The sequence below is a fragment of the Nothobranchius furzeri genome, chromosome 17 (genome assembly GCF_043380555.1).
Source record: "Nothobranchius furzeri strain GRZ-AD chromosome 17, NfurGRZ-RIMD1, whole genome shotgun sequence".
Lineage (NCBI taxonomy): Eukaryota > Metazoa > Chordata > Actinopteri > Cyprinodontiformes > Nothobranchiidae > Nothobranchius > Nothobranchius furzeri.
The window spans coordinates 41,741,634-41,754,559 of NC_091757.1; the positions used below are offsets into that span (position 1 = coordinate 41,741,634).

General features: G+C 41.9%; 1 protein-coding gene across 2 annotated transcripts in view; it reads left to right on the top strand.

Moving 5' to 3' along the window:
• mctp1a (multiple C2 domains, transmembrane 1a) overlaps positions 1-12,926 on the top strand; it is a 189,247-nt gene that overhangs the window by 131,455 nt on the left and 44,866 nt on the right. For both annotated transcript variants that reach the window (XM_070546081.1, XM_070546082.1), the window contains one exon: positions 5,820-5,936. In XM_070546081.1, the coding sequence (XP_070402182.1) occupies positions 5,820-5,936 (117 nt within the window). The remainder of the gene's footprint in view (positions 1-5,819; positions 5,937-12,926) is intronic.

Genomic DNA, 12,926 nt, shown 5'->3' on the forward strand with positions numbered 1-12,926 from the left:
TCTTAACACTTTTAACCATTTTATTGTTTTTTTGTCACAGAAAGTGAAAACAGTTGAAATTCGACCACAGAAACGTGTCAAAATAATTAAATTTACTGGATTTGAATATTGGTGTTTCAGCTCAGAATATTCCAAACTAAGCTGCTGTTATTATTGTTATTTCTTTAATTGTCAGTTTGAATAATTCGAGCTGTTTGAATCTCATCTTGTGCTCAGATGTGGAGTTAGCCCAGTTCAAATGTTTCTTTTGTACATTTGGCAGCAGAAGATGTTTTAATTTGCTTTAAAAATATCTGAGCATTGCAACAACTAGTGTTGAAGCTCAGTTAATGAAAAAGTACCGACGGCTCTTTTTATCCGTGATGTAAAAAAGACACATTCGACTTGTTGGATGAAGGTAAATTGGTTCTTTTATTTCTGAATTTGTTTCGTCTCCATTAGTTGTGACAAAATCAAATAGTGGGAAACACACCCAAAATTCTATTTCACATCAAATGTTTTTAATGGACTTACAGATTTGACAAAAAGAAATATATATGTTTAAGAATCTTACAAAATAAAATAAAAGTTCAGTATTATAAAGAGTAAATGAAAGAAGCATCATCTATACCAGGGGTGGGCAAACGTTTTGAGTTGTGGGCCACAATGGGTTCAAAAATTTGACAGAAGGGCCAAACCCAGGAGCAGATGGATAGTGTTTGTGCGAAGTAGGCTAATACAAATTACAAGGAAACATCATTGCATAAAAGGGTTTACCTTTACTAGGTAGTAAAGCATTAAAATTCAAGTTTTTTTTAAAAAGAACTGCATTTATTAACAGTAAATAAACACTCTATCCTTTGACATATACTGTACTTCCTCCCCCTTTCAGAGATGGTGATCCATCAGTGACTCATCGGCTACAACACAGTCAGCTTGCTAGTTTTCTACCCCCTTTTTGTACAAACTATTTTCAAAATACTTATTTTTTTTCCACATAGCACAGTAGGGAAACTCACATTCATTTCACTGTGAACAGCCTTTGTGGTAAAACATTAATATGCAACGATTTTTTGAAAAAATAACTGCATTTATAGCAGAAAAAATCTTTCACAAGTAATAATTATCATCCTTTGACGCATGCCCACCTAACCATATACTTCTTCCCCTTTTCAGATCCATCAGTAATTCTCACTGGCTTCATCACAGTCAGTTTTGACCACCACCACCAGAAATGCACTGATCTCCTCTTTCAGCTCCCACACTTGTTGCAACACTTTGCCCAGACTTGACCAGCGGACACGAGAGTGGCAAAGCAGGTCCTGGTGATCTGCATCAGTTTCCTCTAGGAATGCAATAAACTGACGATGCTGGGTTCCCCGTGCTCGTGTGAAGTTAACAAGTTTTACAGTTGGATTAATTACATGATTAAGCTGCAATACTGACTTGCACAGAGACACCTGATGAATGATGCAGTGAAGGAAAATAACATCATGTTCAGGGTTTTCCTCTTTCACTTTATCGTGGATTCTTTTCAGGTGATCCATCCGTGGTGACGCTGGCAAGCTTACTCCAAGGTAGCTTCAATCTTTCAATGGCAGCCGACACCCGGTCAAACAGGTCCTCTCCCCGGGTTTGTCCTTTCAGGGACTCCATGGCCAAAAACTCCTCCATTACCTCAAAATGCTCGTTAATCCCCCGAATAAAAATAAGGAGCTGAGCAGTGTCTTTTATATCATTACTTTCATCCAGTGCCAGCGAACATAAATTGAAGGATTCCGCCTTTTCGTTTAATTGGCTGGCTATGTCTTCATCAATTAGTTCCACGTGACGAGTCACAGTCCTGCGTGATACACTAACCTTTTCAAACTTGTCTTTGCTCTCCAGACACAAAATACCTGCAGTCTCCATTATGCATTCTTTTAAAAACTCGCCTTCTGAAAAAGGCTTGCCAGCCTTTGCTATTTGGAATGCTAGCAAAAAACTTGCCTTAGCTCTTGCCTGTTGAATCGTAGTTTGTCGTCAAAAAAAGTTTTGCTGAGTCTGTAAATCAGCTGTCAACCTCTCAGCAGTAGCCGCTCATTCTTGTGTTGATAGCTTGCTAGCGTAGTTAGCATGCCTTGTGGAAAAATGACGGCTGATATTGTATTCTTTGAATACTGCGACTGTTTCTTGGCATATCAAACAAACAGCTGTTGATTGAAATTCAGTGAAAAATATTTTGTTGTCCCCTCTTTATTGAAAACTCGACACTCACTGTCCACCTTTCTTTTCTTCGGACGACTCATTTTTATGAAAGCGTAAAAGGGGAAAAGCATGAAAAAGAATAAGTCCAACGTAGACAGATTCAGTGAGCGATTTGTGTAGAGCGCCACCTTGTGGATGACAGAAAATAGAAAATTACGTTTAAATTATGTAATGCTCTGTTTAACAACCACCCTGTATTTGGGGTTGTTTAGTACTCTCATAATGGACAATAAGTCCTGTGCATTTGGGAATATTTTTATTTTTTATTTTATTTATCCAGTGAAGTTGATTGAGAACTCATTCTCATTTACCACGACGATCTGACCAAGAGGCAGATCGTTGTTGCACTTCTCACTTGCACTTGATTAGCCAAAGTATTAGAGGAAACAGAATATTACTCAATATACCTGCTTAGAAACTGATAAGAGTTGCGCAGTTAGCTAGTAGTGATAGCTAGATTTGTGTTAGCTTTGCTATTCAGAATGCTAGTTAATGTGGTTTGATGTGAATTGCTTACTGTGCTGTTTTTGTTTGGAACGAAGTTCTTTCTGTTTATATTCTTGTGGCCAACACCTTGGTCCTCGGGACGCCCATGAAATTTGTGGAAACCGTGCTATTTACAACATGGACAGTCATCGTTGCAGAGCACGTTTCTTGCATGCAGTTTTTTTCCCCAAATCTGGAGTTTTCTGTTGCTAATAGAACAGCTGATGACTACACACATCCTCCCAGTCTTCCTTGAACTGGTCACAAAAGAAAAATCTTCCAATTCCAGCTGGTTATTTTCAAATTCATGCTCCACAGGGCCTGACTCTGTCTGGCAATAAACAAATTTAAACATATCTGCGTGTGTCTGACTACCAAAATAATGGCGGAGACTCGACTTCCGATTGTTTCTCTGATTCGGGCTATTTGGAATGCGTCATCTACTGGAGAACAGTAGGCATTGTAGGGAAAATGACAATTTAGGTTTAATAACACCATGTACTATAATTCCGGCGGGCCAAATTAAAAATCCCAACGGGCCGTATGCAGCATGCGAGCCGTGGTATGCCCATACCTAGTCTATACACATCTGACCACAGGGTGATCTACTTATTCCCATCTGAAACTTCATTTAGTTCTTTTTCTCCATTTGTTTATATAGTTTTATCCCCCCCCCCCCCCCCCCCCCCCCGCTCCATCTTTCTCTGGCCACTGACATCCACAGCGGGCTCCTTCCCGCTCCCATCTCTTCAGGCTGAGGAGCTTCCTCTCTGGGGTGGCGAGCGACGGGGGTGGCAGTGGCTGCCGACGTCCTGGTGGAAAGGCCCAGACACCGAAGGGCCCCACCGTCCAGCCGGTGGGCTCAGAGCCGACACAGGGCTAGTCACAGCTGAGCGCGGGTGTCCGGTTTCTCTCGCTGCCAGTCAAAACTTCCCCCTTGGATGCAAACGGAGGAGGAAAAGAAGGGGGATGACAAGTTAAACAACCCCAGGTGTGCGTACACACACAAAAAGAGAGGCTTAAAAAACAAAACAAAAAAAGGCATAAAGGTTTTCAGTTTGACTACAAATCAGTAAAGTGGATACAATTATTTTTTGGATGCGTGATAACAGCAATACGAGACATTATGTTTACACAGAAACGCACGACTGCTGTAGGTTATATTTATAGCAGCACGTTTGTTGGTGTTATTTATAGAGTCGACCAGAATAACTTTAAAAGGGATGAGCTGCTTTGTTTCAGCACCTTTGTTACACGTCTAGTCACAGATTGTTCTGGTGATCATCAGGCTTTTAAGGTTTAATCACGATGGATCCGTTTCTAATATTTTCTGGGCAAAATTGGTGCCTGCATGAAAATTTTCCTTGTATTTCAGTTTTGCAAATGATTTAGTGATTTGTGTAAAACAATAAATAATTGAAGTGTTTGCTTCTCCCTTCACAGCTGTATCACAGAGCTACTGTGAGAAGCTGAGATCTGAGTTGTTTTGGGAGATTCAGTCGATGTGCCAAAACCATTCAGGTTTTTGTTTGTAGAAGAAGTGCAGCTTTGAGCATCACATTCATATAAAAATACACGTGTGCCGCTTTATTAATTTACACGTTTACTTGGGAGACTCTGGGTCTTTAGTTAATTTTCCATGAAGTTTTAAACTCTTCTTTTCTTCCCCAAACTTTGATGAGAGCTGGTGAAGGTTTCTCCGCGTGGAGGAGCGGCTCTGTAACGATCCTCGGATCCTTCTGGGCTGAGGGCGCCACACAAACAGCTGCCCCTGTGAGCGCTCAGTTGTTGAACCTCATATTCACATTAACCTCAGGCTGCAGAAATAATGAAGAGCTTGATGTTTGTGGCGCTCGTCTCACACACAGAAACCAAACAGTCTGATTGTTGATTATGAGGCTTCTTCACCGTCTTGTCAGCACTGTTCAGCTAACAGGATAAATTAATTGCTACACAGACCAATAAATTTGCTTTATGCAGTAATAATCTCAATTTTTACCTCTCTTAAAAGTTTACCATCGAAATAATTTCCTAAACAGGGATTTGTTTCCTCACAAAATCATTATTTTTGATTTTTTTTCTCCCTAAAATAATGGATTTGTTGCACTTGAATTAGATAAAAATGAGTGTTAAGCACGCTGGGCATTTCCAGCATTTATTGTAATTGCTGCAGAGGTTTTATCAGTCCTGCGTAATCTACTAAACATACCAGTACAAAGATAAATATTCTTATGTTCCGGTTGTTTTTGATAGATGCTATTCCCTCACACACACACACACACACACACACACACACACACACACACACACACACACACACACACACACACACACACACACACACACACACACACACACACACACACACACACACACACACACACGCTCTTCTCCAACTTTGTTATCAACAATTGACACAACAATGCTGGAAAATATCAAGCTATCATAATTAGCTATTTTATTTTCCCACAGATATCTTCTACCGACATGCTAAAGAGCCCCTTCAAAGCAAGAATACGGGTTTAGGGAAAGGTTAATTTTCAGATGGTGCTCTCCTTGTTCCGTGATGAGAGGGGAGGCATGGAGGTGATGGTTTTGGCAGATGGGTGCAAGAAGGTTAGAGAGAGGGTGCAGGAGTCTTTTGGAGGAGGAGAAGAGGGTATTGGGGCTTGGAGTGACAAGGTTAGGGACTCGGGTTGTGGGGTGTTCCAGGTCAGAGTCTCGAGTTCGAGGCTGAGCTCTGAAGGGTCGTCTTTGATGGTCTGCATCTGAAACGATACATGACCTCAGACTCTGGGATGATTGGCGTGTTGGAAAGAAGGTCTGACGGCTCAAATTCATCCTCCTCACTGTCCTACTCTTCAGCTTGAAATCCCAAAAACCTTCGAGGGTCAACATGTCAACCCTCAGCTCATTGCTTTATAGAACAATGACCCTATTTTTAAGCTTTCTTCCATGGAAATCACGTTTCTGCACCTGAATGCTTCTGAAATGACCTTTCTTTTTTCCAAAATCACTCATGGCCACGAGCACTGTTTAGGGGAGATAAAATAAATACTTGCACTTTTCTTTCATTTCATTAGTTTGTTTCTTTTCTCTTCTGATAGGTTTTCATCATTGTTGTTTGGAACTTTGAGATTTATATGATTCCTCTGGCTCTGCTGCTTCCTCTGGCCTGGAACTACATTCTCTTCGCTTCGGGGAAGGATACGAGACAAGATGTGGTGAGTCGCCCCTGCACTCCTTTATTTTTATTTTAAACGTCAGTTACATTCATTTATTACTTTTAATTAAAATGCCTTCTGGACGTGATATCATCATAATCAGTGCAGATGCACAGATGAACAAAAGACCAGCATGCTCTTCTGAAGAAATTTGAGAGGACACCTTTTCATGAAACTGTACTTCTAAACTTTGAGCAGAATCAGAATTTAAATTTTATCAAAAAAGAGAGGAAAAAAATCTATCTGCCAATTTTTGTTAATGAAAAACTCCATCTGCCACACAAGGAGCTGCATTCTCGCCGCATCCCACATTTCTCACTTTGCCTTCTTTGAGCCTAAGAGAAGGGAGAAATAATAGGCTGTCACCTTGAGCTATGTTACGCCACTTACCTGGTGGTATATTTATTTAATTCATTTATTTTTTATCTCTTATACCAATTAAATGATGTCAAAGCAATGTCATGGAGAAACAGACATGTTTTAATCATGGCCAGGCACATTTGGAGCGCAGAGAGTGAAAAGAGAGTGAGAGCCGGACTGTGGAGTGAGCGTGAACAATGAAGTGATTAATTTTAATAAGTGCCTTCTTCCAAGACTCAGTCGGAAATAACCCGTTAAGAGACTTCAGATTTTTCTGGTGCTCTCGTCTTCTATACGTGTATTTATCCCTTCCTAAGGAATTTTTTGGTTAGATTGGATTGGATTTCGAAGCTGTATTAAATTTAGTCATTAAGATAAACCAAATCTAATAGCTGTCGGTCATTGTGATGTTCCACATAAAAATGGAATTAGTTGTGCACTGAAGAACGACAAACAATGCAGATCTGGTAAGACGCTGGAGCTCATCTTCTTTTTTTAGACCATCTTTGATCATCTTAAAATAATAAAAGTGAGATAATTACACTTTCTAATGAAAAACTGTCGAAACATTTTAAAATCCTAATTTGTAAATATGATGTTTACACCAAAACATGTATGTTTACATGCAAAAGCATGCATTTGTAAAAAACAGACTTGCAGTTCCTGTTGTTACCTGTGGATGGCAACATTGCTTGAGAAAATGTATAAGTGAAAAATGAATCCCCCCCCCCTGTTTGAAACTAAACCCAGCTTGATTTGTCCACATGTGCACTTTTTAGATAAAATAAGGCATGAAAGTTTGCACATGCCTGTTATCGAGCATATCTACCACCAGCTAATGCAAACATTAGGTATTTTTTCTATTTTGTTTATTTATTATTATCTTTTTGACATATTTACTGAGTTATTACAGCTGTGTGGTTATTCCAGCATTCATTCCAATATTTACTTGATGATTTCAGACACATTTTTGTCATTTGCCTTAACATTTCATTAAGGTTGTGCACTTTTAAATCATAACAGCTCTGCGGATATTCGATCCAATAGAAGTTTCTATTTTCTGACATGAGAAGTGTGCCGTTTTCAGGAAAACTTGCATTGTGACAGGATAGAAAGTTGGCATTTGAGGAGCAGTGGTGGTGTTGGGTTTGTGGAGAAGCTGTTTTCGACTTCTGGTGAAACTGTCAGAGAAAAATACTCAGGAAAAGCAAAGGGGATAGCGTTAGTGTGTGTCTCATCAGCAAATGCAGTGCAGGTTTGCCCATCATTCATTAACACAGAAGGTTCTTTGTGCAGCACGGTGGTTTTGAACAGTTTTCTGTTTTATTCATATGTCAAAATTCAACTGTAATAAAGGGATTGATGATAGCTTGCATTCCAACACACATTTCTCTAAGAGTTGAGGTTGCATTTGGTAAAGTTGTGCAGAAATCCTTTGCATGCCTACAAGTGGAGAAATTAACAGCTTCCTGCTGCTGTTGGGCTCCACAAAAAAGTCATACCTTATAAAAATAAAAGAAAATGTGTTGGCGGCATTTTTGCTTGCTCCGTTATTAGATCTCGTCATCTTTCAGTCACGATATTATCATATATCTAGACCTGCACATACAGAACCAAGTAAAGTAGATTGTTCTCATTCATTATTTTAAGGCTTTAGAAGCACTTGAACTCTGACAAGAATCCACTGAATCCTGTCTCGGTTTGTTTCCACTTTTTCCCAGTCAGTGGTCTGTGGAGAGGTGGAGGATCGATCACATCGAGTGTATTTGTGGTTCTCTACTTCCTTCTCTAGTCCTCTGGATTCCTTTTCTTTATCAGGTTGAAGTCATTGGCAAAAGTTCCCCCCTGCACTTGGCAGAGAACTGGGGCGACAGAAAAGAAAACAGAGGGGAAAGAAATGATTTCTAATTACTTTAAACAACACACCAAATTAAAGCATTGTGCTGGGCTGAGCAGGGGTTAGCATCTGGAGCACGGCGGTTTTCCAGCAGTCTGGGGTGAGGGTAATACTAAAGGAATCTTTGCTGAACTCCCTCTCAGGCTTGGAGAGGAAAAGGGAGGGGGACAATTGAGAGAAACAACAAAAAAATAGTTCATTTGAGTACAGACTTCTTAATGAACTGGCCTTGAATCACCCGATGGGTTCAACGTTCCGACCCTTCCCTGGTTTTACACCTCAGCCACAGTCCATAACCCTGTCTATGGCGAGTAAACAAACACAGTGTTCTCCACACGCAGTGATTCTCCTCTCAGGGTCACTGACTGCTGTGTGGTTACATGCTGCTTTGCAAACAGATCCCGAATCAGCGCTTCTTACCCTAGCCCCAACCTTGACCAGTACCTGCTAAGGAGTCAGATCGTCCTATAAACAGCGATTAAAGGAGGCTCTGCACCGGTCAGGTCTCTGACCTCTCCTCTTATCTTGTAGCTCTCTGACCTGTGAACGCTGACTCTTTTACACTGCCAGATGACCGTGTGCCACATGCATGTTCCCTGAAACAAGCAAGAGGGGCTTCAGGCTCTCGTTGAAGGTTTTACTTTGGACACTCAGAGCTGGTAATCAGGCAAGCCTTTTGGGAGGAGGGTGAGAATTTATTTTTCTAAAGCAGAGATCACCTTGATGCTTGATCACACAGAAGACGGCTGTTTCATAACAGCGTTTTGTTATTTCTGCTTTACTACACTCTAAAAAATTAAACCAAATTATGTTAAGTGGTTCCACTAAACTTAGTTGCTTGAAGCTCCCATTCACTGATTATTTTAACACATTTTCTGAAGCTTCTAGTATCAATGAAGGACTTATGAGTTGTTTTCTGTGGGTAAAAAGCTCTGGCGCCCTTGTTTCAGGAAGTAGAAGTTAGCTGGAGGAGTGGGGGTCAGAAAACGGCAAGATTTGGGGTCTTACGTGTTAGTATTTCCGGTACGATATGATTCACGATACAGCTGAGTGGCCTAGTGGTATGAGCCTCTGCCCTGAGATTGGGAGATCGTGGGTTCAAATCCACGGTCGAGCCATACCAAAGACTTTAAAATGGGACTCAACTCCTCCACACACAGCATGAAGGGGTTTGCTTAGGGGGTTGAACCACCAAATAGTTCCCAAGCACGTCTATATCTGCAGCTCGCTGCTCCCTCAGGGCATGGGTCAAATGCAGAGAACAAATTTCACCACACACCAGTGTGTGTGACCTTATTGAATACCTTGTGTCTGATTAGCTAACAGCAATCAAACTCTTCCACTGGCTCCGTTTACTCTGTAACGTGCATGTTTTATCTCCACAAATAATAGAAGCATGAAGGAGGTCTGCCATGTTGTGGAGTTGCTAAAGCTAACGTTTGGCTTCTGCTAGTCAAGGCGTACTCTGCTCACTCCAGGCTGCAAAAATAAACACAGCCATCCCCGGTCATGAGCCAGGATGCGTGGGTCCACGAATGCTAATTTACAGCGAGACGTAGATCTGTGTGGCTTTTTCTGACCCGGTCGCTTGTGTTTTATTTCGGGGGCTAATACAGGAAACAGGTTTTTAAGTTCCTCCTGAATGTGAAACTGAGAGTGACCGATCGTATTTCAAACATAACAAGTAAAGAAGCGGTTTCTACATTAACTTGCTCCTTGGATATGAATAGTAAATACATTTACTTTTAACATAACAATCTATAAGATTGTATATTACATTTAACGTTTAAGAAATAAGGTCTAATTGCACCAGTGAACATAACTTGTTTAAGTAAATTCAACATTTAATTTTTAGAGTGTATGGTGGGTGCTAGTTTAACAGGCAGGGACACATCCCCACAGATATCCCTCCTCGCTGTTCTCTTGGCCCAGAAAGCCCTAACCAGATGTTATAAAGGTGTTCGCTTCGGCGCAGGCTGTTACAGAGGGTACATACGGAACATGGTGATGTCTCTTTCCACCACAGAATGACGGGCAATTAGGCCTCGTCACACTGGAGGACCATCCTCTTTATCCCTTGCTTCAGACCATTACACTGATTCATCCATTGGATCCACCAACCTATTACGGAAGAGGAGACCCTAATGGCCTGAAGATACTTCATACTTAGAAACGTGCCTCCAGCAGCAAGAAAACCCACCATTTTCTACTCGCTCTGGTGTTAGCACTCTGATGCAAACAAATATGTTTATCATTCCTGATAGAGCTTGTTATCTGTCACTGTTTTAATCCTACTATGACATGAGCCTTGCTTGAAACCATTCGTGTAAAAATCTAATTTGTTTCCAAGACTATTTGAACATTTTATCATTTTTAGTACAAGACCTCATTGCCATTATTATACATTCAACTTTCTTCCTGATTTTGCATCTCAAACACCTTCCCCGCGTCTCTGAACACTCTCTGTCTTGACATCTGCCCTCATTAAGGGGCACGGAGAACACAGGTAGAGGAGAGTAAATATCAGGAAATGCTCTGCCTATTATACCCCGTCTCCTTCAGGAAGTCACACCTCCACTTTTCTCCCCCACCTCCACCACCAGGAGAATAAAACTCTGGAAAGACAAGGAGAATGAGGAGAGGAGATGGAGTGGGAGCAGGAGACAGGAAAAGACAGAGAGGCTTTCTGAGAGACAGAGCAGCGACGAGACGGAGGCTGAGGGAAGCTGCCGCGGTGGATGGCAGACACTCCTCTGTGCAGAGTCAGACATGGCAGTTGGTGACAGGTGACAAAATCAAAAGGTCATGTCACTTTTAACTGGGAGCGCCTGTGCCCCGCTGATTTCCCCCGTGCCGCCCCGGCATCAGCGCCGCTCATCTCTGCTCCTCTCGCTGCCTCTCTGTCTCCTGCTAAACTGGCAGATAGGATGGCAGGCTGGCAGGCAGAAAGACAGGCAGCGGGCAGAGTTTGAAGCGGGACGGGAGCATCAGGGACACCGCAGCAAAATCCTCCCAGTCTCCCTTTTCATCATGCCACCCCTCCTCCCTCCATTTGTCTAACTCCCTTCATCACGCTGAACCCTTATAAGTTCATCTGCTCTTCAGCAGTTTGGGGTTTCTGTCTAAGTGCTTGTTGTTGTTGTTGTTGTTGTTTCGTCTGTTTGGCACATCCACTGTTGCTGTTTGTGACTTTATACTTCTGATGTGATGCTCCAGTTTGTTTTTCACACAGCTGAGTGAAACAAATCTGTAGGATCTGTCAGAGAAGGTCAAGCATTTCATCAATACACCCTCAGAATTATAATTTTGTTTGAAAAGCTGCTTAATCTCAGCCAAAACGTTTTCCATCACATGAGCAAATACAGCAGGGATGCGTTACTATTTCTGAAACTTAAATCTTTGCCAACGCTTGCAAATGTGTGGTTCCTTTCATAAAATTATAGCCACCCTTCTCGCCCCCCTACCAAACAGCCTCCAGCTTCAGTAGCACCACAGCTCCAACCCCATCCAGCCCCCTACTGGGTGAGCCCTGGCTCAGGCAGTGCAGAAGGAAGGGCCCCCCTCTGAGGGCCACGGCTCTTGACAGCTTGTGAAGGGCCCATGCGGGGTCAGCTTGGCTCAGCCTTATCAAACACACAGCTCTTCCCTAAGCTAGTGGAAACGGTGGTGTAGACAACACACACACACACACACACACACACACACACACACACACACACACACACACACACACACACACACACACACACACACACACACACGGACAGTGCATACCAAGTAGGGCCTTGAGATCCCCCAGCCAGCCACTATGCCAAACCTCAGCAGCTGGAGAGGTTAGACCGCCTCACGTATCAAAGAGGAAAAACAGCAGGAGGACGGATGGAGGGAGGGATGGGGGAATGGGAGAGAAAAAGGGAGAGGAAAAAGTAGATCTTCGTGTTCACCTGGTTGTCTGCTTTAGCATCAGTTCTCCCCGGGGCTGTCATTGGCAAGGTGAGGAGGGGAAATGGTGGAACTCGATGCGGTCAGGGAGAAAGAGGTGTGAGCCGAGAGAGGCGTTTCAGAGGGTAAAGTGAAAATGATGTTGTTACCAGTTCAGATTGTAGAGTTTTACTTTCCCCCACTGGAGTGGATGTCTGCACACAGCTCATTGATCCAGACCGCTTCCATTCAGTTTCACCTCATAAAAATGTATCAACTCTAAACAAAATGTTTTTTTTTTAGTTTTATTTCTTTAACTGTCCAATGTAGAACTTGTAGAGTGAAATGTGACTACTTTATCAGTCAGTTGGGGGTTTTGAAATAGTCGTGTTAAAAATTTCTCCTATTTTAAGTCTATTTTGAGTAAACCTTTAGAAAAGGACAAATGGAAATTCTACATAAATGACAATGATCCAAAGAAAGAATATATTATGATTATATATCCTGTCATACTCATCATCACACTGCAAAACTGTGTATTTGAAAGCAGAGAATCACAGTTATACCCTCAGCACCCTTCAGATCAAGCTCTCTGTCCTTGAAAACACACTAGGGGTGCTGTTGCACTGTCGGTTACATGCTGGCAGGTCCTTTAAGAACAGTTCTTGACAAACTTATTTCTGCACAGTTCGTTTTCAGGAACATTGTAATCTCGCACAATAAATCAAGATGCAGAAATACCACATCTTCTTTATTAATAGGTTTATTTTTACTTAAACACACCTAAGGCAGATTTTTGGATATCAGTTGCA